This window comes from Corvus hawaiiensis, chromosome 16 (genome assembly GCF_020740725.1).
Source record: "Corvus hawaiiensis isolate bCorHaw1 chromosome 16, bCorHaw1.pri.cur, whole genome shotgun sequence".
NCBI classification, from domain to species: domain Eukaryota; kingdom Metazoa; phylum Chordata; class Aves; order Passeriformes; family Corvidae; genus Corvus; species Corvus hawaiiensis.
In genome coordinates this window covers 1,739,014-1,766,977 of record NC_063228.1, presented here as the reverse complement: position 1 = coordinate 1,766,977, position 27,964 = coordinate 1,739,014, and the positions used below count along the sequence as shown (strand labels likewise).

General features: G+C 37.7%; 1 protein-coding gene across 2 annotated transcripts in view; it reads left to right on the top strand.

The window, feature by feature from the left end:
* The window catches only part of DNAH3 (dynein axonemal heavy chain 3), a 57,167-nt gene that overhangs the window by 7,578 nt on the left and 21,625 nt on the right, over window positions 1–27,964 (top strand). For both annotated transcript variants that reach the window (XM_048320815.1, XM_048320814.1), the window contains exons 7-40: window positions 267–456; window positions 930–1,125; window positions 2,090–2,215; window positions 2,939–3,134; window positions 4,373–4,552; window positions 4,925–5,061; window positions 5,219–5,324; window positions 5,888–6,066; window positions 6,360–6,544; window positions 7,837–7,960; window positions 8,533–8,689; window positions 10,442–10,586; window positions 10,868–11,079; window positions 11,339–11,430; window positions 11,852–11,966; window positions 12,506–12,622; window positions 12,813–12,992; window positions 14,112–14,248; window positions 14,909–15,110; window positions 15,661–15,753; window positions 16,061–16,171; window positions 17,810–17,924; window positions 18,311–18,509; window positions 19,549–19,657; window positions 20,000–20,113; window positions 21,219–21,395; window positions 22,419–22,510; window positions 22,920–23,139; window positions 23,969–24,103; window positions 24,857–24,968; window positions 25,519–25,760; window positions 26,367–26,467; window positions 26,546–26,651; window positions 27,707–27,836. In XM_048320815.1, coding sequence (XP_048176772.1) covers window positions 267–456; window positions 930–1,125; window positions 2,090–2,215; window positions 2,939–3,134; window positions 4,373–4,552; window positions 4,925–5,061; window positions 5,219–5,324; window positions 5,888–6,066; window positions 6,360–6,544; window positions 7,837–7,960; window positions 8,533–8,689; window positions 10,442–10,586; window positions 10,868–11,079; window positions 11,339–11,430; window positions 11,852–11,966; window positions 12,506–12,622; window positions 12,813–12,992; window positions 14,112–14,248; window positions 14,909–15,110; window positions 15,661–15,753; window positions 16,061–16,171; window positions 17,810–17,924; window positions 18,311–18,509; window positions 19,549–19,657; window positions 20,000–20,113; window positions 21,219–21,395; window positions 22,419–22,510; window positions 22,920–23,139; window positions 23,969–24,103; window positions 24,857–24,968; window positions 25,519–25,760; window positions 26,367–26,467; window positions 26,546–26,651; window positions 27,707–27,836 — 5,032 coding nt within the window. The remainder of the gene's footprint in view (window positions 1–266; window positions 457–929; window positions 1,126–2,089; window positions 2,216–2,938; window positions 3,135–4,372; window positions 4,553–4,924; window positions 5,062–5,218; window positions 5,325–5,887; window positions 6,067–6,359; window positions 6,545–7,836; window positions 7,961–8,532; window positions 8,690–10,441; window positions 10,587–10,867; window positions 11,080–11,338; window positions 11,431–11,851; window positions 11,967–12,505; window positions 12,623–12,812; window positions 12,993–14,111; window positions 14,249–14,908; window positions 15,111–15,660; window positions 15,754–16,060; window positions 16,172–17,809; window positions 17,925–18,310; window positions 18,510–19,548; window positions 19,658–19,999; window positions 20,114–21,218; window positions 21,396–22,418; window positions 22,511–22,919; window positions 23,140–23,968; window positions 24,104–24,856; window positions 24,969–25,518; window positions 25,761–26,366; window positions 26,468–26,545; window positions 26,652–27,706; window positions 27,837–27,964) is intronic.

Here is a 27,964-nt window from a genome sequence, read left to right as displayed (position 1 = left end):
TGTTCTCTAGTACTTTTTTGGTCAGTAATTTAATATGCTGCACTGGGTTCTAGTGGTCTATATGCTTACATCAACACGGATGGAAGTATTGTAAAGATGTCAGTGCTTTAAAAGGAACAGACATAGATAGCCAAAATCCATTATATTCCAACGCCTTTCAATTACAGAAAAGGCTCAAGTGATAGAAAAGCTGAAAGCACTTTGTAGTAATTAATTACTTGTCAGGAAATTCATGCAATAACTGTAATCTTTTAAACATTTTTTAGCGGTACTGTCACTACATCTACAATGGAGTGCAGGAAGACATGCTGGCACCTCAGGATAAGGAAGTGGTGAATAAAATTTTAAAACATATTCCAACTCACATTCTTCCTAGCCCAGAGCTGGAGAAATTCCTTGCAGGTTTAAAAGAAGAGATTAAGACAGACTATCGTATCGGCCTCATGAAAGGCATTGGTAAGACTCAATCTCTGGGTGGTTCCAAGTATGTGGACATTTCCTGCACTTTGAAAGCGAGTCTCCATTCTATTCTTAGCATCTATGGAGAATTCCTTTGGGGTCAGTAGAACTACAGTAGATCTCTGAGACAAAATAACCTGTGATCGTGCTATGTCATTCCAATTTCAGCAAATATCTACTTCTGAAACCTTACGTCCCAACATCCCATCAGGAATGAAAAATTGTTTCTCCTGCCTCCCATTTTTTAGGATCAGGACCAATTCTCTTCTTTTTTTTTTTTTTTTTCTGAAATAATTTTTGAGTAAAATTTGTAATTTGGTTACTGTGCTGTATTTTATGCTAAAAACATACAAATAACTATGACTATGTTAGTTTTAAATGTGCAGACTTCTACAGCTTCCTGAACTACGAAGATATAGTGATTTTGGCTATACATGCAGTCTCACCTTGATACATATGATTTGTTCTAGTTGATTATGTCTTGTTGGATCCAGCTGAAAGGAAGAGACTCTCTATTCGAAATACCCCACGCCCTTTTCCCCGGAGAATTGTCTGTGCACCAGTCCCATGGCACAGCTCTTACAAAGAAACAAAAAGCTGGAATGATAGGAATCTGTTCATAGTGAATTCATTGATGCCCACTTTGCAAGAGCTCTGGCTTTCTCAGTAAGATGGCTTGTTCATAGGACCTTAATGCAATTCAGCATGTTTTTATTTAATGATTTGGTTAGAGAGTGCATCTGCTGACTTCTCAACATATGCTACAGAGATCCTGGGGAAGCCGCTAGAAAGAGTGGCAAAAGATGTCTGTTTTCTAAATAATTCTAATTTTTCTGAGCCTTTAAGAATTTCAGCATGAAATTATTGTTTCCTGCTGTCTCTGAATGAACATGTGTTACATGTCCATGGTGAAAAATGGATAAATTAATGCTGTGAAAAGATCATGCCCTTTGTTAAAAGATGCTATGCCTAAATTAAGATTCAATGCTCTAGTAAATGGTGATTTGGAATTTGCATCCTGGTTGTTGATATGAACAACATTAACTCTTAAAACTGAGTATCTCTCAAGTGTCTGTAGTTGAATTTTTGCCCTGGGGACATTTGAAAATTAAGATGTGTAATCTTAGGAAGTTAAATATGGTAGTTAGTAATTCTGAGAGCTGGTTTTGCATTTAAGAAACATTTGCAGGCATTTAAGCTCGTATGTTACAGACTGTGATATATGCCATGCTGCTGAAATTTCATTTTTTTTCCCCATAGAGTAGTCAGGATAGCTACTTATTAATATGGAATAGAAGCAGCAGGTGTCATTCTGTATGTTCTTTAATGACTGGATACACTAATGAATCTTGGACAAGACAATTTTAGCAAAGAATTAAGAGTTTGAAATACAGCAAGTACAAATAAAATGTGATAGCATTTGTTTGTTGTTGTTGATAGATGTTTGTTGATAGCAGAAACCCAATCAGAAGTGCACTTATTGGACAGCTTAGCAATGGAATGATATTTATAAATGAAATTATATTTTTAGTGTTTATGATACATTTGAAGCCTTCCTGACTATATTTCATGGATTTTTTTTTTTTTTAAACAGTATTCTGTAAAGAACTCCTCTGTTTCCCTGCCCTAGGTACAGCCATCTCCGGTTTGTTCGCACTGCAGAGGTGCTTTGTGGAAACCTGCCACTGCTGCCTGCCGAGTTTGAGGCCATCGTTCGAAGGCACTGTGTGGAAGCTCGTGATATCCTTCAGAACAAGTCAGTACCAGCTGTGGTAGCTGTAGATAAATAGAGTATTTTAGGGTCTGACTGACATGAAGGCCCCTTTTAAAAACAGACCTTAGGCTGAGATGACGCTAGGCCCAACCACAAGGCTGCCAAAACAAAGGGTGAATAGCCCTGAGCGGAATAAACATCTGGATACTGTCAGAGCCTTTGGAACTGCAACAGTGCTTGCACAAGAACAAATGGTAATAAACTATGAATAAACGTAGACAGGAAATCCAGAGGTTTCTAACCATGACAGAAGTGGAGTCTATATCTGTAAAAATGGTGATGGAAATTTCCTTTTTTATTATGGAAATCAGTCAATTTAAGAAAGAGATGATACGAGGCACATGATAGAAGGTGTTTGCACTCTGCCACCTGACATATCTTCCAAACTTGTTTCTTGTTTAATGCTAATAATTGAATATTGTTTCATAGTCAATTAAACAATATAATTGACTATTATTTTGTCTATTACTATTAATTTAAACTAATCATAGTGGTCCATTGTAACAAGTATCCTTAGATTTAAAACTCAGGTTTCTCTAAGTCCTGGAAGGTACAGTTTTGTTTGATATCTAGTTGTCAATTGTCTTCTAACCCTTTGGATTTTATTCATTCTTTGGGTAATTTCTGAGCTTAGAGTTCATTGCAAGGAGCAAAGTAAGACTAACAAGCCTTTAAAAACTTTGTCTCCATATTATTTCATTGTAGGTGGATCCCATCTTGTGCATCTGTTTTCATTGATCAGGGTAATAAGTGGCTTCATTTTGCTCCTGAAAAGGACTCTGATTCCTCGGAGAAAGTTGAAAGCTATTTCAGTTCCGTGGCAAGTCTAATGTCCTTACAATTGCGTGAGATGGTTATTAACTCCTTAGAAGATCTTCTTGCACTTTTTATGATCCACAAGGTATCTGCTGTCAAGTATATCTACAGTTTTCTGTCTTACTTGGAGATCATTCGTACAGCCATAAAATCTAGTGCTCTTTGAAGGCTAAAATGTCCCAAATGGCTCTTGCCTCCATAAAAAATGGCTGTATCCTTTGAAGACTTGTGCATACTCAGTGGATTTTTTTCACTGTCAAGAATTGCTTACTTGAATGATCACTTGGGAGGTCTAGGGTTACAAGTAACAGTTTATATGAGCTCAACTCGATCTTGAGTGAGCATGCATTTATTTTATTTTTAGTTTAGATTAATTTTTCTTGGTCTTAATGAGGCAAGACAGTTACAGTACTTCTCTGAAAGCACATAAATAATCCCCTTTGAAGTCAAAAGTGTGCACAGTCGTGTGTAATCCTTGCAGAGGTGATCTATGTGTGTGGTGTCCCTGTCTATAGCCGATGAGTGCCCTGTATTATTTCAAGTAATATATAGGATTATATAATAATAAGCATTACACCATGGGAGTTTTTACCACTGTTTTGGCTACCATAAAGCTGCTTCTTTGGTGAAAGGTTCACCCAGGACCTACCTTGATAAGACAAAATGAATAAATGTGGCAGGTTAATACTGCATTGCAGAGGATCACACTTAGTGCAATGTACTGTCAGACCTTTCACTAAGCCTTGCCATTAAGCCTTGCATCTGGATGATGATTGTATTGCTGATGGTTGGGTTTTAAAATTTTTTTTTTGGTTTTGTCTTGTGGGTTGGTTTGGGTGTGCTCTTTTATTTATTTTGTTTTGTTTTTTGGGTTTTTTAAAATTATTATAACATCTACATTGTGAGTCTAGTCATGCATTAGGACTCTGTTATTGTAAAGGCAATTTGGGGGTAGCGCAGTTCTTACTGACCATACAAGACAATTAAAACTAGATTCTAGATTTTATTTCAGATAGATAGCATAGATAAAATTTTTTAGGAATTTTGTTCAGTACAATAATTAGTGCTTTACTTCTGTTACTTAAGAGAAAAATCAAGGCAATTAGGCTTAAATCCAGTTTCTTAATTCCAGCTTCTATAGATTGATTTAGGAGACAACACCATAATATCTTGTTTGGAACATCAGGTTTTGTATAAAAATCAGGGGAGATGATCTCACTGGTGTTGTGTGGTAAGGATGTTTGGGGAGTTTGAACAGTTTAGAAATGATTATTCTTATAGCTCATTTCTTTGTTCTGTAAATTTTTCCTTCTTTCCCCTAAGGATGGAAATGATTTTAAAGAACCGTATCGAGGAGTGCAGTTCTTCCTGTCTCAGATACTCACAGTCAAACTCCGTGTGGAAGAACCTGATATTGTCTTTGAGCCACCTTTGAGAGCATGTTGGGATTTAATCAGTCATTGCTTCCATGAGATCCTGAAGAGTGCTGAGGAACTCCCAAAGGTACTGGATAAGTTATAACTGCATACAAAATACAATATTAATAAAAACTATCTATACTATAAAAAGTTATGAATGAGGCTGAAGACTGACAAACAGAAGACAAAGATGAGGATTGTGAATCATGAACTGTGTGAACTTTTTGATTATAGAAGATACTTTTCAGATTCAAGTTATATTGAAGGTGTGATTTTCATATTGTTTTCACAAGCAAACTGTGTGAGTAACCAAGTGTTAATTATGGATCAGAGCCTTTTCACATTGCACTGTTTTTACCAAAATATGATTTTTTTATGTGGTGGGTGAATGGGTAATAGAATACCTTATTTTTGCTATTCTGTGTCTTATTACTGTATTTGTAATGATTTCCTTTAGGTAGAAAAACTTCTATTTCCGAAATTACAAAGACATGATCTCACTCTTAATACAGTCAAACCACATGAATCATTGTTTTCAGAGTATATAAACAAACTTGAGAAGATCTTTGAAAGCAACATACTTGGTCCAAAGAAGTAAGTTTTGGCTGGTAATGCCGTTGCCCTTCCAAACCCTCAGTTTCATAACACTGTCCGTTTGACTGAAGAGACAGTTTGGGTGTATTTGTTTCTTTCTATAGATAAACTTGGCTTTGGAAACTTATGTTTGTTTTTGTGGTCTTCTGTGTTTAAGGTATTTAAATGTGTACAGGAAGTACAGCAATCTTTTGAACAACAATTCACGGCAAGATGTCACAAATTTCTTGGCTAAAAGTCCTTCTTTAGATGCTTTAACTGAGGTAATGTGTTACTGACAACTGCAGCATGTTCATACAGCAGCTAACACATCACAATGACTTCCTAATTTATTGCCTAAAGAACAAGTCACTTATTTTTACCCTTGGGAATACCAGGGAGTGCTCAATTTACATAGCCCCTTACTGAGGGGCTGCTGTGCAAAGGTAGGAGGAGGTTTCTTTATGACCTTCTTCTGTGAGTTTTGTTGTTCTTTCTCAGCAGAAAGGCTGCCCAGAGTGTTTGGTCAGTCTGCAACTTGCTTGTCTTTTCAATGTCTTGTCCTCAGTCAGCCTTGTCTACTCTTCTCCTTGCATCCTTGAGTTAGCATGTGGCTAAATGCTTCCTTAGGCAGCTTGGGGTCTTCCCTACTGTGGAAAATTACTATGCAAAGCTTTCAGCCCTGGAATCTGTGGATAGGAGCAGAGATCTGGAAAGATAAAAATTAGTCTTCCTTCTCCTGTTTGGAATAAATGATCCAATTTGATGGATGGCAACTATTAGTTGTGTCAGATTTTTCAGCTGTGGACTTTTAGGAAAAATAACATGTATTATTTTCTGTTTTTAGAAGATTGATAGCTTCACAGAACTGAAAAAAGAGATTGCTTCTATGGATGTCACTGTTCCTCTGGCCATGTTCTGTCTGGATGCTCTACAACTGAATGAGGAACTCTGCAATCGGACCCAAAATCTCAAAGACACATTGATTGAATTTGAAGTGATGGAAAATAGAGAGTTAAACCAAAGGTACCTGTTGTTTGTGTGGATGGTTATTGCTGTCTGCCTGGATTGATGCTGTATATCTGTGGATGAGATACTTTTATTCATCTGCTGGGTTTTCTAGTGCTGACTGGACAAGTGCAAGAAGGCCAGCCTGGCTGAAGAGGGAGCTTTGGCTAGAACTCACAAAAAGGAAAAAAAATAATTCAATTTATGACGAAATTTAATATATTTGTTTCAAAGACAAAACCAATTTACCAGATCTTGCATCTCTCTTCACTTACAATCCCAGTGATTTGCCTATTCTCTTTTTGTTGTAGAATTTGTGATGAGTATAACTTCATTGCAAAGAGAATGAGCGAGGTGCCTCAGAACACTGAACAGCTGGTGGAGTATGAGGCATTCTTAAAGAAATCCAGTGAAGTTACTGTTATTAAACTGAATAAGGAGCTCATCAAAGCAGCACACAGACTGCAAATCCTCATGGACTATGCTGATCTCTCTCGTATGTCTAACTACAGAATATAACATTTCCATATAAGAATATTTATGTAGATAATGGGCTCTGCATGCCTAAATGTTGCATCTTTTAGGATGCTAATGGAAAGTTCCAAAAGAGACAGAAGGGAAATAAAAAGAATTCAATAGATGCCAAAATGTACCAGTGCAGCAAGGAATGGTGGAGAAATGGCACACAGCATAGTCAGGGCTTTTTAATGGGTTTTAAGTATTATCAAGTCAATGTCATGTAATCTGGCCAAATGATGTTACAGCTGTATGTTAATAAATAAAAATTCTCCAGAGAAAAGCCATCCAAAAAGCCAAAAAGGCTCTATGACAGCATGTCAAAGTGTGAGAACTTGCATCTCTGCAGCTGAGGATTAGATCAGAGCATGCCTTTTGTTGTTTTGCTGTCATGGTTTGCTGTTCTTAGTAAAAAGGCTGTTCTCTAAGACTGAAGTTACTTTTAGTTTGCATTTTTATTCAAAGCAAAAATGTAGTTCCCAGATGCAGTCTGTTATTTGCTGCACCTAAAAAGAAGGGCAGTTATATGAATGCAAACCTATTTTAGTGTCAGGATGATACTTTTTCCTTAAGCAGAATACAGTCTTGGATCAGAAAGTGATAGAAATAACAAGGGTATGTCATGTTTATTAGACTTAATTTATGATAAAAATTAGGATGCCTATGGAAGCCAGGACAATTTTCTGTCACATTTTGGACTGGAGTGTTTGCAATTGCAGTATTTCATAATTCATATCCTCTGTAGCTGGGTTTATAAGCATGTGTCCTACGTCAGTTGTAATAAGCTAAGTGCACTGAACAAACAGACAAATATGAAGATGGAGATGCCTGCTCATCTTGTAGTTGTGATGCTCTAGCTTTTGTGAATAATTCAGCATTTACAGATTGAGGACTAGAAACGATTTAAACATTTATCCATCATATGTAGGTATAATATACACTTAGCTGGGAGTGGTCTGTCACTGTGTGTAGTTGAATGGAACTGATATTATGGAATAGCTGTTCTTACTAACTCTCTCTGCCTAACTAACATCTTAATTAGAGAAGTTCACATTCTTAACTTGTTTTTACAGTTTTGCCATCAATTAGAATTGTTTCAGGAAAGAGTTTCTTTGCAGTGAAGATAATTCAGCCACCAGCTTCTTTGTTTATTCCTAAACATAGTTTAACTATTTTTCTTGTTGGTAGCCATTCTAATATATAATAACCATTCAATTAATTCATTAGTTAAAAGGTATTTTCTTAAAGATGGCTATATATTTTTTATTTTAGATGATGACATAAACCTGAATAGCACAGTCTTCCATTGGCCTGATGAGATTACGAAAATATTTGAAAGCAGTAAAAATATGTTGACTGACAGGAGGATTCAGGTAGAGAGGGCGTTGATTGAAAGGTATGGTGTTAAGTAATTTTTTTTCACTGGGTATTTTTAAAGAACAGAAAAATCTCACTATCAGTTGAAGGGAGATAATGCCGAAGAAGGAAAACTCAGAAGGAAGCTGAGAAAGTAAGGAATAAACCTAGTTTACAGTATTATGGATATTTCTGAAAAACACTGTTGATGAGGGTTGATTAGAGTATCTCTCTACTTAAATAGCTCTGAAAGGAGGAATGGAGGATTGGTCCAGAATATTCATAATTTTATGTTGTTATATTGGTTAGTACAGCATTACACGTAGTTTTGTTACATTGTTTTCATTCTTCCTTTATTTTCTCCAGGTAGTAAAGGTAGCAAATGTAAGTAAAGTAAATAATTTGTGAGGTTTGAAAATGAGTCTTGAATTCCAATCCCGTGAACTGCATAGTATTGATAGAACTGATTAGTGAGCTTTCACTGGCATCTGTGTTTACACTCGTGCTGAGATCAGATTTCATGTGACAGTGCCTGTTGTAATTAATAAAATAACTGAAACCTGAAAAGGAATGAAACACAATATCATATTACCTTAGCTATCTTTACCTCAGGTGTTCTCAGTTTAAGAAAACTCTTGAACTTTATAATAAAGAGCTAGAAAGCTTCAAAAGGCGCGGGGATATCGTGACCGTGGAAGAATTGAGGAAGAATGCTGGGAAATTTGAAGAGTTAAATAAGAATATAGATAATGCACTAACAGAATTTGAGGTTAGTATTTATTAATCAAGTGTGGAGTGGGTTACAATGTGCTGGATGACCAAAAGTTTGGTTCCTGAACCTGATTTTTTTTTTTCGGGGTTCTGACCGTGTATTGTTAAGGTGGCTTTAAAATTTCCAGGTGCACAAAGATGTGGCAAATATCTTCTTGTCCCTGTATGCTGATTTGTCCCAACTAGTGAGTTGAAGAGCAAATTTTTTGCGAAATAAATGTTAGGGAGTTTTTAAAATTGAAATACTGAATTTCAGTGTTTCCAAGCAGTCAGTAGTAGCAAGATGCTATCTACAGAAAACAATTCTTCTGGCAGAGTTGGCAGAGGCAGAATGTGAGGGAGCTGGCATTTTCCCTGAATCGTGGTTTGTGCACTGGAGGTCTGTTTTCAGTCCCTCTGCTTGTTTTCTAATTAAACCCAAATGTTTTTCAACTGTTTGTATAATTTCCATTTAATGCTGATAGGCATTAAATATACATTTTAACAGGAATTTCAAATGCTAGGAAACAAACTGAAGACCAAGATCCCTAGATTCTATTCAGGGCTCTCCATCCAATCTCTTGTATCATTTTAAGTTGAACAGTTTGTCTTAGCTGTGACTCTGCTGGGAAATGAGAAGGGTTGTCTTTGAGAGATCTCACAGGCATTGTGAGGCTTAATCAAGCTTCTAAATCACAGTGAGACAATAAGACTTCTCCATATATGAAGCCTTAGGGGTCAAGATTTTAATTAAGTCAAAAGAAAAAATGGAACCAATTAAATGAGTTTAGAATTTAGATAAATTGGTAGTCCTACACATCAATACTATTAATCAGATTTAAAGGCATCTAGTATATTTAATTAGTGTGAGTTAACAGCACTGATGTGCTGTTATAGGTAGATCAGAACAAGTAATTAAGCCTAAGTTTCTTAATACATGATCACAATGAGAGGTGTAGCCACACAATTTCAATGACGTGACAATTAGCTCAGTGAATACATGAATTTAAGTATTATCTTGGAATATGAATCTTTAATATTTTTTCTGCCTGCAGCTCATATTGAATGATTACAAGTTTTATGGAAGGCCTGTTGGCATTATGAAGGCACATACTCAGGACTCAATCTGAATTCAGTGTCTGCATTTCAGACAGCATTTCTCTGGGCTTCACCTCCCTACCTGTAAAATGAAGAAGACAATACTTTTTTTAAATCCAAATCTTTGGACATTGGTTTTTACTGTAAAATCTTTTGGACAAAGACAATGCCTTACCGTGGATAAGGAGAGCAATTAACACCTGTTTTGGTGGGAGCTCCCAGATAATTCTGTAAAAGAAAAAAACCTAATCACAAGTTAAAAAAAATTCCAGCAAGCCTCTCTAACTGAGGAGCTTACATTCAAATTTCACAGTGGATTGGAAACTTGTGAGCCTTGTTTTTGCTGAATGCCGTGGTACATTATGTTATTCTAAAATGGATTTGGATTTTTAAAATTATTTGAGGAGGAAAAGATACCCACAAATGCTGGGTTAACAGTTGGACTTGATGATCTTAGAATCATTTAGGTTGGAATAGACCTCTATGATTCCATGAAATAACCAGGGGAAGAACACCATTTACCTTATGTACCTAAAATCCATAGGCTTATATCTACAGATCTGTCTGGCTTTAAGACATGTAAAATAATTGTGTTCAGTATTATCTGTTTAAAAGTTTAAGCAACAATAGGAATTTTTGATGGAAATAATATACATTTTTGTTTCCTCTAAAGGCTATTAATTTTGAGGAAGATTTGCTTGAGCGGGAGAAGAGTCAATTTCCTCTACTGCAATCTATAATTGCAACCAAAGAACCCTTTGAGCAGCTTTGGGTAACAGCATATAGCTTCCATACCAAATCTGAGGAATGGATGAATGGTGAGGCTTTGATGCTCATTTGATGAAACATGTTATTTACACTTAATTAATTAGAAGCTGAAAGTGTTGATCAGTGGTGAGAAAATAATTTTTAAGAAATAAATGCTGTGAAGCAGTGTGAAATAGAGTTACTGACTTGGATTTTGCATTAAGATAATTTTTTGTAACACAATTGATTTTCAGTTAGAGGACAATGATTAAAAATAGCTGTAATTAAACCACCCTGGGAATCTCCTTTGTGCTGATGTGCCTGCTGCACTTTTTTATGCTGTTGTATTCAGGACCTCTTCAGCAACTGAATGCTGATGAAATTAGTGAAGAAGTTGGAAATATGTGGAGGACCATGTACAAGCTCAGTAAGAGCTTCCCAGATGTGCCCGTGCCCAGGCGCATGGCAGAATCCATGAAATACAAGCTTGATAAATTTAAACAGCATCTTCCTGTCCTGTCAATTGCCTGCAATCATGGAATGAAGGAGAGACACTGGGAGCAGGTACTTCAAACTCTGCTTTAACTGTGGAAATATTCTGCCACAGAAGCTGACAGTCCAATATCTTTTATCCTGTGACATGATAGATCCAGTTCTGAAATTTGTAACACCACAGGCAGAAGCTTCTTTAAATTAATAATTTATGGCAGAAAAGCAAATTAGGGTGTTCACTAATACTTCATTAGAACTTGTTGCTTGCTGTTTGAAAGGATTTCACAGAAAAGCATCTTGATAATAGATTTATTTCTTACTTTATTTTCAGATTAGTCAAATTGTAGGATGCGAGATCAAACCGGATGCAAATACTAACCTTAAAAGCATATTGGACTGTGGACTCTCAAAATTTATTGAACAGTAAGAAGCTTAATCTAGTCTCATTTTTTAGACTTTGAATTTCACAGGTCAGATATCAAATATTAGTTCTTTTGGGGTTTTGTGTGCTGTTAGAACATGCTGTAAAATCAGCTGTATTTTATCAAGCAGTGAACTGTCAGTTGTTCTTGTAGCACAGAGGCATAAAAATCCAGTTGTGTTCCTAAACCACTTAATTTGCTCATTCAGAATTTTGTCTGCATTTGTCTTCCAATTAATATCAATATCTCTAACTTGTTGAGGCTGAAAGTGGAAAAATATTCCTTGAAGAAAGAGTCTATGATATTATTAACAAATTATTATGAAAGGTAGTCTGATATGCAACTCTACCTACAGCTGCTTTTTTTATGCTCTTCAGCTATGTTACAAAAACATTTCAAAGATATGTTTCATTTCAATTTAGAATAGAACCTGTTGGAGCAGCTGCAAGTAAGGAGTATTCCTTAGAGAAATCAATAGAGAAAATGAAATCGGAGTGGGTCGATGTGCAGTTTGGTTTGGTGAAGTACAGGGATACTGTAAGTAAACAACAAATCAATATATATATCTGAAAAGAATTACTTTGATTCTGAATACCACTTGAGAAATACTAGAGGGACATTGCTGCTGATTATTGTGGCATGATGGAAAGTTGTATCTTAGCCCAGAGCTGGGCAGATGTCTCTGTTATTATATATCTTTTTATTTGGACTTTAGTATCTGGACAGCTTGTGATCTCACATACTCATCCTAACAAATATGTAGGCCGGAGCACTTCTCCAGTATTGTATGGAAAGCTGGACAGTAGCGAAATTTTAACTTGCTCAGAAGAAACAAGAATCACAGTGGAAAAGATCGAGTCAGAAGGCACCAGCTTCCTATTCACAAAACAATCTGTCTCTGGACCTTTGAAACAGAGGTGTACAGAGGAGATACCATTTGATATCTTCACACATTTGCAGCCTTTCTCAATTCCTTGCTGCTTCAACCATCATAGAGAAGGGGGAAACAGGAAGCTGAATGAGTGGTGAAGTAAAGTGACTGCCATTTGACTTACCAAAATGTGATGTATTTACAGGACACCAACATCTTGTCAGCAGTGGATGACATCCAGCTTTTGCTGGATGATCACATTGTTAAGACTCAGACAGTATGTGGCTCTCCCTTCATCAAACCAATAGAAGCTGAATGTGTGGTAAGGAAAGGCCAGTGTGACTGAGCTTGCATGTCTCATAGTATGCTTTCCCCAAGTGCTTCAAGGTATTTTGACATGATAAGACATTACAGAGTTGTTAACTAAGAACACATATTCATAGTTCTGGATTTATTCTTGTAATTCTGCTTAACTACTAATTTTGCTTAACTACTAAATGTTTTCATTGCAGGCTTGGAAAGATAAGCTGTGTTTAATGCAAGATATTATAGACAGCTGGTTAAAATGTCAGGCAACGTGGTTGTATTTGGAACCAATTTTTAGTTCAGAAGACATTATAGCTCAAATGCCTGAAGAGGGCAGAAAGTTTAAGATTGTGGATTCATACTGGAAAAACATCATGACAGAAGTGGTAAGTGCTAACATTTCATAAATTGTGTGTTTTTATGCACATCTGGTAACATGATTATTAATGTCATGTGCATATACTGTTCTCTTCTTCTGCAGTTGGATACTTGTATCCATGGAGTGGAAAAACCTTCATTAAAGTCCAACAAATTGTAGTCTTGCAGTAAAAGTGGTAGATCACATCATTATTGCACTGAGATTTCTATAAAGGCTGGGTATTGAAGGGACGAGGAACATGAATTCTAAATTTTCTAGCTTTTTTGTTTCTAAATGGTCAGAATTAGGTAGAAAGATGAATGATTTGTGCTTTCAGGATCTGCTTACGACTTCACTGGCAATCTGTACAAAGCCTTGCCTGGATGCAATGAGAGTTTGCATTAGGCTTACAAGGTGTACACACTTTGGAGCAACTAAGTGGATTTTTTTTTCATGTGATTGTTTTCTAATATGTGATGACATGGGTATTCAAAACCTAAGTGAATATGGACTGTCATGGTAGTGTGTCAGGTTAAGATAATGGGGATAGGAAGTGCAATTTGGTAACCTGTTCAATTCCCTGTAAATCAGAAGTTGAGTAAGAGGCCAGACAGTGGTGGTGTGAGCTGAGATGTTTGTCAAAAATGCTGAGAGTGTGTGGTTGTGTGATAAAGGTGTTGAAATAATCAGTGTAACTAAATAGAAGTTGAGACCTGTCCAACAGCTCAGATGCTGTGAATGAAGTCTGTACTGAAATAGAATCCTCTGAAGAAGAGTGTTATCAGAAAGAAAAAATGCAACCTAGATAGCGAGAACAGAGAATAATTGTCATGTACTGTGTCTCTGATAGAACTTACTTGTGAGTGGAAAACAGTGTAGCAAGCTCAAGACACAGAAACAAGTGCCAAAGATCTTATTTCCTGATATTTCCTTCATTAATGTCTATAAAGTTCAAATTGGTAAAACTGACAGTCTGAAAAGCAAAGCAATCAAATAATGCAAACATATTTAATAACATGAAAGAAGACTACAGAGGAGAAATACAGCTTTTTAGCCTCCTGTAATAGATGTGATTGATGCTAACAATTTTAATGCAAAACTTAGTGCAATTTTTAGCAGTTTCTGCTTTGTGTTTGTTTTTACAAAGGTGAAAGACACAAAGGTACTTGTAGCAACTGAACAACCCAAGATGTTAGACAGACTTCAGGAAGCAAATATTCTCTTAGAGGACATTCAGAAGGGGCTGAATACTTACTTGGAGTCAAAAAGATTATTTTTCCCAAGGTAAATTAATTTAAAAGGCCTAAGTTAGAAACAAGAAGCCATGAGCTCTTTCAAACCATTTCTACTGAACTGAAAAGTCTCATTTTATAAACATATGTGGGACACAGTCACATGGAGCAAAAAATGAAAAGCTGTTCTCATCTCCAGACATAACTCATTCTCCTCGTTACGAAATGCCGGCAGCAGGCGGGGATGGGGAGGCACAATCTGTCTGTCACAATGTAAACTTTGATTAGAAAGGCTTTCTTACTCACAGGGTATTTTTGAAGGAGCTTGCTACCTTCCCCTGGCTGATATGCAATTATGTCCCTGCCCTACCCTCTTTAGAGGTGTGTGATCCGTGGGAGTTGTACATGATCACGAGGAGCAGGATTCAGGGTTTGTACAGGGTAATTAATGGCTGCCTGGAGCCATCTGGTCTTTCCTGCCTGAGTTTGAGAAGCCTTTTTTTTCCTTTGCATAAAAAGATGGTCACATTGAAATGCTGAAAAAACAGATGTGATGAGTTTTATAACGTTAAAAATTGCTTAAGGAAAAGGATTTGAGATGATAATTTCCTCTCTGATACACTAGTGTCTTAAGCAACAATAAAACCAATTGCATTAATTGATTATTAATGGCAATTTTCATGATTGGAAAGTAATTGTATTTTTCTGGCAGATTCTTCTTCCTGTCTAACGATGAGCTGCTTGAAATACTGTCTGAAACAAAGGATCCACTTCGAGTACAACCACATTTAAAGAAGTGTTTTGAAGGAATTGCTAAACTGGAATTCACAGAAGATCTGGAGATCATAGGCATGACCAGTTCCGAGAAAGAAATTGTTCCTTTCATAGACAAAATCTATCCAGTGAAAGCAAATGTAATTAAAAAAAATTTTTACTATACAAAATTAGATTAATACATAATACATTGCATAAAGTGCATGTTTTTGAGGGAATTAGGTTTAAATCATTTAGAATCACATCATGAAAGGAGTTTAGAAAGTGAGAGTGCAGACTGGTATTCTCGAATAAAAAGGCTTTCCTACAAAAAGGAGTGAGACATACCAATTTTGCAGTAAATTCCTCTGAAAGGTGGGGCCTGTTGTGAGTTACAGATACACTTTTCACTTAAAATGAGCAGCCTCACCTGACCATGCAATCTGTGGTTTTTGTTTATGCTTATATGAAACATATCCAGCTGTTTCTTTAGCTGGGTTGTCTTTAGAGTTAGCTTAATATACCTGCCTTCAGACAGTGTAAACTACAGTATTACCTGTCAGAACCTGGGAAATTTCAACCTTTATTCCTTTTATATACAGCACCCAAAGAAAGCATATTTAAGCCTAACATATTTCAAATAATTTATCATTGAAGAAGAATATAACCAGGAAATGTGTGTTGACTCTTAACTACTTTTCTTTATTGAAGGGCATGGTAGAAAAATGGCTTCTGCAAGTAGAAGAAATGATGTTGGCCAGTGTAAGACAAGTTCTTCAAGATGGCATAAAAGGATATAGCCAGGTAATTATTCCTGACCTATGCTATAAGTTAGATTTCACAAGCAAATAGACATGAATAGGTTGCTCAAATTCTTAACCAGGGAAACATGTTTGAAGCTAAGTGGAATCCAGCTCTTCTTGTTCAGTAGTACCAGTCTGAAGTTTTAACTCTGAAGTTTCATGAAGAAAAAGTATTAAAGCTTTACATGCTGATTCCCATTTATTTGCAGCATGAGACAAAAGACATTTGGGGAAAGTAATTGTTATCAGTTCTATAATCTAATGTGTTTATATGACTTTTTGTGTCTGGAATGATCTTTTGGTTTAAGGTTCCTCGAAAGGAGTGGGTACTTCAGTGGCCTGGACAGGCAGTTATTTGTGTTTCATCCATTTATTGGACAGAAGAAGTGTCCAGGGCTATAAGGACAAGAGCTTTACAAGTAAGATTTTTTTTTTTACTATTTCTAGGCACTGAACTCTGATTAATTAATGAAAAGCTCCTTTTAGCAAAGGAGAGCCTCAATCAACAACACATTGCAATTTACTCACGCAGCGTGCTTTATTTTGTTTTTCCTTCTGTGTTGGGTCTTAGCAGAGGTTTGTTCCCATTTACTTTGGTGTGTATCAGGAGAAATCCTACTGAAGGAAATTGTATTACTTCATTTACAAATTATACTGGTGTAAGCTAAAGTACCAAACAAAAAGTGGCAGACCATTGTTAAACACCAGGTGTTTTTATTTCTAATTCATGTCTTTACATGGGAAGCCTCAGAGAAACATGCAGGCAGAAATCTCTCTTTACAGAATGGTGAAGTTATTTCAGAGAATCACAGAATCAATGAGGTTGGAAAAGACCTCTGAGCCCATTGAGTCCAGCCCATGACCCAACAGCACTTTGTCAACCAGACCCTGGCACTGAGGGACACGTCCAGTCTCCTTAAACACCTCAGGGACAGTGACTCCACCACTTCCCTGGGCTGCCAATTCCCATGTCTAATCACTCTTTTCGTGCAGAAATTCTTCCTAATGTCCAACCTAAACCTCCCCTGGCACAGCTCAAGATTATGTCCTCTTGTCCTGTCACTTGTTACCTGGGAGCAGAGCCCAGCCCCCACCTGGCTCCAACCTCATTTCAGGGAGCTGTGGAGAGTGATAAGGTCACCACTGATTTCTTGGTTATTGCTTGGCTCTCCTGGTGAGGAAGGTGCAGCAGCCAAATTTGTTACTTCATACAAGAGACTTTTCTTACGTGTTCCTAGTGCCTCTGTCACTGCAGCAGTTTTAACTGTCACTTCACTGAGGCTTTACTCAAATGCCTGCTCAAGCAGTGGAAATAATTCACTGGGCTTTTCTGTGATCCTATTTAATCTGGGTGGATGAGGATTTATTTGGAGATTAATTCTGTCAACAGAATGTTTGGGCTGCTTTTTAAATGTTGGAATAGAAAAGTATTAATAAGCTTTATACCAAATACTGTATTTTAATACTAGCTTTTTGTTTCTGTATCCCTACTGAATTTCTTAGATTTAACTTGCCTGTATTGTTTAACACCAGTGGAAGATCTTATTCCATATATCCAGACAGAACTAAAAATGTTTATTACTTTCAGAGAAAGTATCCTGAACAATCCACAGCTGGAGAAAAATGAGAAGGAATCACAGAACAGTGAATCACAGAATATAAGGGACCTCTGGACTTCATGTAGTCCGACCTCTGTTTAAACTAGAGCCAACTAAACCATGTTGCTAATGGATTTGGTCCCATATGCCCATTCCTTTCTGGTATGGGGGAACCAAAACAAAGAGTATCTGCTCCTCTCCCATCATAGTGTTGTCATTTCCATTAGGAAGAAAGATAAACCTTCTGCTTATATTACTTTCAAGCCATAAATATTTTTGAAGTGTTCCTAGTAAAATAAAATGCCAGGATGCAAAAGAGAATTTTAAATGTTTGTGTAGTGCCCAGACTTCCATTAATATGTTTTGTTGGAGGGGCTGTCTACAATGATTGCACCCATAGGAGCTTAGGAACTGCTGGCTACAGCATCTCATTAATGCCTGTGTTTGTTTCTGTGACAGGATTTCTTGGAGAAGAGCAATCTACAGATTAGGGACATAGTTGAGTTAGTGAGAGGAAAGCTGTCCAGTGGAGCCCGGCTGACCCTTGGAGCCCTCATTGTCATCGATGTGCACGGTAATGTGCAGCTGCTGCTGCCCTTGTTACACCTGGGGCACTTCTGCTCTCATTAGCTGGGTGGGCTCTTGGAGAGAGGCACCTAAAATGCTTTCTCTGAATCAGCCTTTACAGAGTTGTTGCTCAGTTCTTTGGGCAAATGGGGATTGCTCAGTACTGCACAAGGATTTCCCATCTACTTAGAACAGATGCTGGAATCTGGTTAAAATTAACCTGACTCCCTATTCAAAACAAGTGCAAATTCCTCTCTAATGTGAAATCCAGCCTCTAAATGTTGAATTACTCTTATATAGCTCTAAGTAAATGTTACTTTACTTATAAGTTGTTTTAAGTAAACTAACACAGTAGAAGTGTTTAGATTTTTCAATCTCTGTCGTACTCTGCAGCTCGTGATGTGGTCTCAAAATTGCTTGAAGATAAAGTCATAGATCTGAATGACTTCCAGTGGATTTCTCAGCTGAGATACTACTGGGAAGAGAATGATGTGATAGTGCGAATGATCACAACAGAAATGAAATATGGTTATGAGTATCTGGGCAATTCTCAGCGTCTGGTTATAACCCCACTGACAGATCGATGTTATAGGTAAAGCCATATTGTCTGTGAATAATGTTTTCATTTTTTGGATTGATCTATGTTTACTTTCATTTGTTCTAGTTAATAATAGCAGGAACCTCAGCAGCTAGTATTCTCCTGTAGAATTTAGAGGCAAATCTTATATATCTTTGCCCAAATATGGTAAAATATTTACAATGTATAGGCTTCTACACCAGTAGAGTAATAGACTCTATTGTATCCAACAAAGTGCTTCCGAAAAGAGGTGGCAGCACATGGTAATGGAACTGCAAATTCTACAGTAGCACTGGTCAGTTAATTAATCTGAAATAAGACACACAGTTTGGGTATGCCTGCCTGTAAGATAAATGAAGTAATTATAGAGCCCAAATAGTCCAAACCGGCACGCCTTCACAGATGTTTGAATGCAGTTAGCTTCCTGTTCCTCCACTGCCTTGCAAGAGGTTGTAATGGAAATGCTTCTGTCCTCAAGGTTTAAATATTCAAAGGCATGTGGTATTTCACTTCTGGTGAGCCCTGAGGACATGAGTCAAAGCCTTTGAATGAGGATTTTGTAAAATAATCAGATCACTCCAGTGTTAACAGGGATCTCATTTTAGTAAGATGTTCACTTGAAAAGCAATGTGATTCCCAGGTTTATCAACCTTTATGCTTTCTCATCCATTTCTAAGGATTGGCTGAATTTATAAAACCAGCTTCAAGCTCTTGCCAGTTCAAGTGCGACTTGAGGGAAATGCATGCTTTTGCAGACTCTACCATTTTGCTCATGGCACTGTTCATTTGCTTGTGTAATTGTGGATATACAAGGTGGATGCATGTAATAAAAGCCTTGACATTCCTTTTAGGCCAAGTGGCTGAATGTGAGCTTCCACAATTAGGGATCACTTACGAGACAATACTGGGTTTTTAGGGCAAGCTGCAAAGTCAGTAGAGAAACAAGTAAATTGTTTCCAGGGGAGCCTGGATAGGAAAATACTTATCAATCCATTCAGAAAGAATCTGACGTTAAAGATTGCTATTTCTAATGCCTGTGTTCTTGATAATGTAGGACGTTAATGGGTGCCTTGAAATTAAATCTTGGTGGTGCTCCAGAAGGGCCTGCTGGAACTGGCAAAACAGAAACAACAAAAGATCTAGCAAAAGCAATAGCTAAGCAGGTACCAAAACTCCCTTTTTTCTACTTTCCACTGTTTATGTTTGGATATATAGTAGATATTTCTTAAAATGCCATTCTTAAGCAAGTGCTGCTTGTTTTGTAGCTATTCGTTTACAGTTGGACTTGAACATGTTAAGGTCTTTTCCAGCTCCTCACCTGTGGTTCTGTTCTTTATTCACAGGACCAGCTGATAAGAAGCACACATTTAGGACTGTGTCTATATGGCATCCTGGTTTTCTAATCCAAAATTAGCAACTATAATCCCTTCCCATTTTAGATGCTAAGAATTTTATAGTGGACTTTGTGTTAATACTGAGAAATGCTCTCTGTGTTTTTGTTGTAGTGTGTCGTCTTTAATTGCTCCGATGGCCTCGATTACAAGGCAATGGGCAAGTTCTTTAAGGGGCTGGCACAAGCTGGGGCGTGGGCCTGCTTTGACGAGTTCAATAGAATTGAGGTAATGTTTTAACTCAGGCAAATAAAATGAGAAAGCTTTAATTTAAGACACAAGAAGTTTTAGATTTAGACATGACAGCAGTATTGCCAATTTTCTGCTTTTACTTGTGGTGAGGCCTCTTTGTTTTGATAATTAGTGACACAGAAATAGGCACTCAGCTGCCTGCTCTAGAAGCACACGCTTACCTGTGCTGTCTTGCAGAAGTGTTGTGTTCTGGGTCAATTTAGCAGAAAAAAAAGTTCCTTTACAATTTTTTCTTTTGTATGTGACACTCATTTGTTGGGAAAGAACTGTTCTTGTCTTCTCCTTGAGAAATCCAGCTACAGCTGTGGAGTTGCATTTGCCTATATTCAGCACAAGACAGACAAATCCCAGTGGAGTTATTCCTGTAATGACTAGAACTGGGTGTCACTAACTGAGTGACCTGGTCACCAAGCTGTGTAAACAGACACATCTAATTCCCCCCTTGATCTTACTCTGGTCTTTTTGGTTTAAATTTGGTCCCTAATGGCTTTGGATAAGTTTTATTGTTACTTTGATGGAATTCAATTTAAGTACGTACTAGTAAATGTGGAAATTTCATTAAATTCTATTTCGTATGATTGGTATCTTTAACTCCTTAATTTTTCCATTTTTCTGTTGTGGCTTGTTTTCTAGTGAATTCAAGTGTTAGCATTCCTTCTCCAGTATTCTTTTACCTTGATACTTTAAAACACTCTGGATTCGCACTGGGCAGCCTTACCTATTATTTACCTTCAGTTTTGGGCATTGAGTGAGTCAGTTTTTCCAGAGAGCCTAAACTCTGAGTTGAAGGGAAAGTGCTTTTAGAGGCCTCCAGAGGGAGTTCCTGTCCAAGTAACTTACATTCAGGCGCATGGTACTTCCCTGTGGAGGCTTTTAGAAGCCTCTGTTGATCAGCCTCTGTTAGTTGAGTAGAAATAGTGGCACTAACTTTCAGAGGATCCCTTCCATAGGCAGCTAATATATAGGCTGAGGGTGATTTTCCCTGGAGGAATGCAAACACAGCCATCAAAATATGTAAACAAAACCATTTTATATTATCTCCAAGTGTCTTATGCTTTCCAATCTGTTCTGTCTGTATTAGGTTGAAGTGTTATCTGTAGTTGCCCAACAAATACTTAGCATCCAGCAGGCTATTGTTCGCAAACTCAAAAAATTCATCTTTGAAGGGACAGAGATCTCTCTTAATCCCACATGTGCTGTGTTTATTACGATGAATCCTGGCTATGCTGGACGAGCAGAGTTGCCTGATAATCTGAAGGTAAGTCTGAAATCCTGCTTTCTTGTAGAAATTAAACTGAATTTTCAACTTCTAGTCTATAGTGATGAGAAAAGTCAGCAGTCGAATAATAAACTGATGTGCAACGGTTGCTTAAGGAAGAAAAATGCCATCACTCTGAGCATCCCCTCCCTTGCTGCTTCTGCTGAGCATCACCCCATATGCTCTGGAACAGCCCTTGGCTCAGCTGTCCTGGCTGAGTCCCCTCCCAACTCCTTGTGCACCCCCATCCTCCTGGCTGGTGCGTGGGGTGAGGAGCAGGAAAGGCCTTGACTCTGTGTGAGCTCTGCTCAGCAGTAACAAAAACACCCCGGAATTATCAACACTGTTTCCAGCACAAATCCAAAGCACAGCCTCAGGCCAGCTACTGTGAAGCAAATTAACTCTACCCCAGCCAAAACCAGCACAACTGATAACCTGTTCAAGTGTACCCCGCTGTGCTTTTCTCCAAGCTTTAGTAAACAGTTAGGGCTGTACAAAATGCACAGATGAAAGGGCTCAGTCTAATCATACTGATACCAGTTTACAGGTTTAACTGTGCTCTCCCTAAGTGGAAATTCTCTGGGTTTACAATGGCTTGGTGATCCCAATCCCAATTTAAATTTATTATAACTTTGTGAGTTGCTGAGATGCTATGGAGAGACTGATACGGTCTTGGTTCTTTTTCTAGCATTGCCACAATTCTTTGCATCATCTTTTACAGGGCATTAACCACACTATGTGCTAGTTTGTCTGTTATGAAAGTGAGATGAATGTCACCTCCCTTTTCCTGTATTCATAGTTCTTTAGAATTGACTCTTTCTAAGCATTTGTTACTGCAGTGCTTAGCACAGACCTCTTGAACCTCTTGATAAGATCAGAATAGAATAGAACAGATTTCTAAAGAAGTCTCATAGATTTCAAATGATTCATGAATTTATGGAGAGATGCTATTCTTACAAAACAGGCACAATTTATTACAGTATTCCATAGTCCAAAGTTGGCATCTTTCTTTTTTCCTTATAGGCACTGTTCCGAACAGTTGCCATGATGGTCCCAGATTATGCCTTGATTGGGGAAATTTCACTTTATTCAATGGGATTTCTGGACTCTAAGAGGTAAGACATGCTGAATTTTCTACCTTAGTTGAGTCTGATATACCTCATTCCTCTATAAGGCATTGAAGGCATACATGGAAGGCTGTCCATGTTTTTTTTCCTCCAGAAAGTACTTCTTAATCTCCTGCTTCCTTGTCAATTCTCATTTACCACCTCATGTTGCCAGATGTGCACTTCTACACAGGATCATTTGGAAAATGTATCAGAATATCAGACAGAATTCCTAAATGATGCACACATTCTCTAGCATGGCATAATCTACAGTCTTGCTTCCCAGATGTTTTGGGCCATCTTGTCAGCTGCTGTGTCTTAGAATCACTGCAGTTACTTTGTGTATATAAATAGGTAAATTATTTTCCTTGCATGTTGAGCTATTTTCACTTTACATGCTATATTTTATTATCCACAGTCTTGCCCAGAAAATTGTTGCCACTTACCGTTTGTGCTCAGAGCAGTTGTCATCTCAGCACCACTATGATTATGGCATGCGTGCAGTTAAATCTGTCCTGACAGCTGCAGGGAACCTAAAACTGAAGTACCCAACTGAAAATGAAAGTGTGTTGTTACTTCGGGCTTTGCTGGATGTTAATTTGGCCAAGTTCTTGTCCCAAGATGTGCCATTGTTTCAGGTAAGGTATCAGGCCAGTGTGTTTTAGGTTTGATGATGATGAGATCCATTATAAGAACCTGCAGAAACAGGTCATTATCTTAATTTAGAATGGTTTGATCTAGCTGATGCCATATTAGTGTAGAGTTATTTCAGTCCACTGATCTGGAGGAACTCTTTGGTTCTGTTAGGATTATTTTGTAAAGCAAACTTTCAATGGTGCCTTTAAAGTTATTCTAGAAAATGTTGTAGAAGGTCTCTTGTTAAAAATCATCTTGTGCTGTTTCATTTGTGGAAATCATCCTTTGAAATGTCACATTCTGACTTTGTGCTCCAAAAGAGATGCGGATAATTAAGGTCAATTAGAAATTTGAGTTCAGAATAAAAATGAAGAAGTTTCTGTTTGCATGCTGCTTTAATAGGAAGTAAAGACTATGTTAAGCTACAAAGCAATCAATATTAAAGACTAAAAGCTAGGGTACAAGCACAGCCACAGTCACTGCTCTGAAATTTTGGGGCACATATCCTTCTATTTAATCACTGAAATTCTTTCAACTACTTTCACATCCTTTTGTGTAATCCTGATGGGGGCAAATTTGCAAAGTTTAAGCTTCTTTTTGCAATAGCAGTATGCTCATGAAAACTGCAGGCACAGGTTTCAGTTTCATGTATACAGAATACTTCCATGGCTTCAGTTTGCCTAGAAGTTAGTTTTGTTAGTTTGTTAGTTAGTTGGCTGAGGACATTTGGTTTTAAGCTTCTGTTATCTGTATGAATATTGTTTTACTTGGGAATTTTCTCTTTCTGTAACCTATGTTTAAATGGTGTTCTATTCTGTCTTTCCTTAACAGGGTATCATATCTGACCTGTTTCCTGGAGTGGTTCTTCCTACACCAGACTATGACCTATTTTGCAAGGCACTAACTGAAAATATTGAAAAATTGAATCTTCAACCAGTGCCATGGTTCATTGGAAAAATTATTCAGGTTTGTTTTCACATACTTCTGGGGATGAAAAGCATGAGAGCAGAAACATTCTTCATTCACTGTCTGTGTCATGAATGAATAGCTAATAATTTCCTTACCAATTGATGGAATATTACAAATGGAGTATTTTTACTGAGTAAAAATCATGGAATAAAAGCCTGCTTTTCTCATAGTGATTCTGTAATTCAGACAGTCTGTGAAGGAGCTAAACCAGGAAATATCAACCTCAACCTGATAAAAAAGTCTGTTTGATGGTGTTTTTGCTTTGACTTGAGGTTTGACAAGATCTTGTGGGGTGACTGAAGAAGTTACCACTCCTGCAGTCTAAAGACAGCCTCTGTGGGACCAACCATATGCCAGATCCTCAGAGCTGTAGCTTCAGTCCCTTCTTGTCAGCTTCTCTGGTAACCACTGATTCCAGTTCAGGCCCTTTCAGTTCAGGGCTGTGATCTGCAGTGTCTCGTTTGTGCCCTCACACCCTGCACAGTGCTGCTGTTGCAGCTGAGAGATGACATTTAGCAAGGAGAAAGGGAGGATGCCTGGGGAAAACGACTTCTTAAATTGTATCAGTGAGAATTGCTATAAAAACATGACTGCCCCCTGATTTGGATGAAGGCTTTGGTCAACCAGCAGAGTGCAGAGATTTGGTTGTGTCACATCTGAAAGCAGGAGAGAGACTTCTACTTTCATACACATAACACATAACACTTGCTTTTGTGCCATGTTAAGGAGTGGCTCTCCTGTCACTGGCAGGTGTACGAAATGATGCTGGTGCGCCATGGTTTCATGATTGTTGGAGATCCTATGAGTGGGAAGACCAGTTCATACAAAGTGCTGGCTGGAGCCCTGGCTGATTTGTGTGCAGGTAACATTCTCCAGCCACAAACTTCTCATTAAATGAAGTCAATTCTACGACTGTTATTTTTCCTTTGCCGAGATATGCCCAGGTTGTTAATTGTCCTATATTCTCCTTCCTTGACTGCAAAATTTCTATTAATTGAACTATTTTTGTCTGGTATATTTGTCTGATAGTATTTTTGTTTACATCTGCTGAAACAGTAAGCCATACTAATGTGTTTATGCTTTTCTGAATTTTGTTAGGCATTTTATTTGGCATAATACTCTTGAGAAAATTTGCTCTGATAGGATATTGTAAGTAGCTCCCCTAAGTACATGAAATCTATGCTGCTGTGCTTTTTCTTTTTTTCATGTGTTTTTTTACAGCAGACTTCTTGCTTCCCTTGTACAAGTAAGGGAATTTCGTATTTACTGCTACCTAGATGCCAGATATCTGGGGTTTCTTGCTTTGAGCAGCTAGAGTAGGATCCTCAGGAATCATTGAGTTCTGTACTTCAGCTATTGAATAAAACTAACCTGTCAAATTCTCAAGCTTGTGTGTTTGCCTTTTTACACAGCAAATGCCATGGATGAATTTGCTGTTGAATACAAAGTTATTAATCCCAAAGCCATTACTATGGGGCAGTTGTATGGCAGTTTTGATCCTGTAAGTCATGAGTGGTCAGATGGAATTCTTGCAAAGGCCTTCAGGGAACAAGCATCTTCTACCACAGATGATCGCAAGTGGATTATTTTTGATGGCCCAGTGGATGCAGTTTGGATAGAGAACATGAACACTGTGCTGGATGATAATAAAAAGGTAGCCTAATTTTTTGCCTGTAACTTCGTCCTTGAATAAACAGACTTGATTTTAGTAGTAGCAATATTGGTACTATGTTAGTCAAAGGAAGTGTGAAACTCAGGAAAGGCTGATGTGCTTAAAAGCATTGCTTTATTTCCCCAATTGTATGAATGGGTTTAGATGGTATTAGATAATATTAACCTGTTACTTCTCTCTAGAAGCCTTGTCTTGCTTCTTCTTCATTGAAATGAGGTTTATCACGGAGGCTTTTTTATTGACCTTTTTAGGAAACTGAAATGCATGAACTCAGTTCTGTGACTGAAAACTGAACTTGCTTAAATTACCAAGTGAATAAATAAATTTAAAAAAAAGATGCACGTGATAACTGCTTTTTCTTGCAGAGTTATTTAAAGATAGAGCATTGTTCTCTGTTTCTCTGCAAGCCTTACAGTAAGACATGGAAAAGTTGAGGTAAGGTCATAAAATATCATGTATTGTAAGGATACAAATGAATGAATGAGGAGTGACACTAAGTGGAATTTTCAGTGATTTTATGGCATTGCTTTGACTGCACAATCAGCACTGACATGACTAGACCATGTTTATGTGATGCTCTTCTTCCAGTTATGCTTAATGAGTGGTGAAATAATTCAGATGAATTCAAAAATGAGTTTAATCTTTGAGCCAGCGGACTTAGAGGAGGCATCTCCAGCAACTGTCAGCAGGTAATGTGAGAGCGTTCAAGCTTGAACTGTCCCACCTTGCACATGTATTCCTCTACCACAGGTGTTTGTTCTTCCCAGGTGTGGTATGATCTATATGGACCCACAACAGTTGGGTTGGAAGCCACTGAAGGATTCCTACATGAAAACTCTGCCTCCAAACCTGCAGGAAGAACACCGGGCGCTGGTGCGAGACTTCATTTTTTACCTAAGTCTAATTTAGATTAACAATAAGGTGATATTCACAGTTTGCCCACTTGAAGGCAGACAGGGAGAATCAAAACTTTTTTATTATTACCATTGACAGCTTAGTCTTGAAAGCCTTTTTCACCTCGTTACTTGCATGACAGAGAGCTCTTTGCGCTGTGTATTGTACTATGTCTTCAGTAGATGCAAATAAAAGTACATGTTGGTGAGAATCAGCTTTCAATGAAAATTTAAAATCCCTATTATTAGGCATTAAAATCTAGTAAAATAATTGGAATGATATTAGGATTGGAGCTGTAGAAAACTTATTTATGTGATTTGAGAAGATCCCCTTTCAGTTTTTACAGGAAATTAGAATCAAATTCCCAAGAAGTATCAAGACTAGAAGAGTTCTTTATTTATAGTTTTCTTAGTTCATAAGAGTAAAATAATTATTCCTTAACCAATAGATAGCCTGACCCTTTGGTGCATCTTCTTGAGTACTAGTTCCTGGGAAAAGGGTAGGTCATGATTCCTGTCCTGTTTTCCAGTTTGAGTTCATGGAGCAGATACCACCAGCCATGGTCAGTATTAACCCGCCTGCTGTGGCACTCCTGCAGGCACCAGTCTGCCCCAGCATACTGGAATTTCTGCTGTGGCACAGTATCTGTGCTGAGTCCTCAGTAGGGGGCCTCTTTTTAAGGGAGGATGAAGCCTTTGCCTTTGTTTCTGTTGGAACAATTTTGTTGTTGCCTAAGCAAGACAGGGGTCTCTCTAGGCTGAGCTTCTGCTCTGCTGTCTGGATTAGTCACTCGGTAACAGAATTCCTGCTGAAAACTTCTCCATGGTAAAAACAACTTGTTTTCCCCATCAGATAGTGATGGTGTGACTTTGTGAACATTTTAGTACTGCCTCACACAGGCTCTTTCCTGATCTTCTCTCTGCCAACCTGGAGAGTTTCTGATGCCCTATGTTTGACGGAGGGTGAACTGAGGGACAGTGGGGAATGTGGCAAGTCCTGCATTGTCACACAGCTGTTTCCTTTTCTCCTGGTAGGTCAATGACTTGTTTATGTGGCTAGTCGAGCCCTGTTTAGATTTCATTCACCATCGTTGCAAATTCATTGTGAAAACGTCCTCTATTCACCTGAGTTACAGCTTGATGAAACTCTATTCTTCTCTCCTTGGTAAGTACCCTAAGCCACCTTCTTTTTATTTCAATTTTTCTTTTTTGTTCCTGCCATGTCCCAGGACAAAATGCAGGTTATAAGATGCAAGGAAATACCACAGGAATTCCTTACTGTTGAGTTCATAC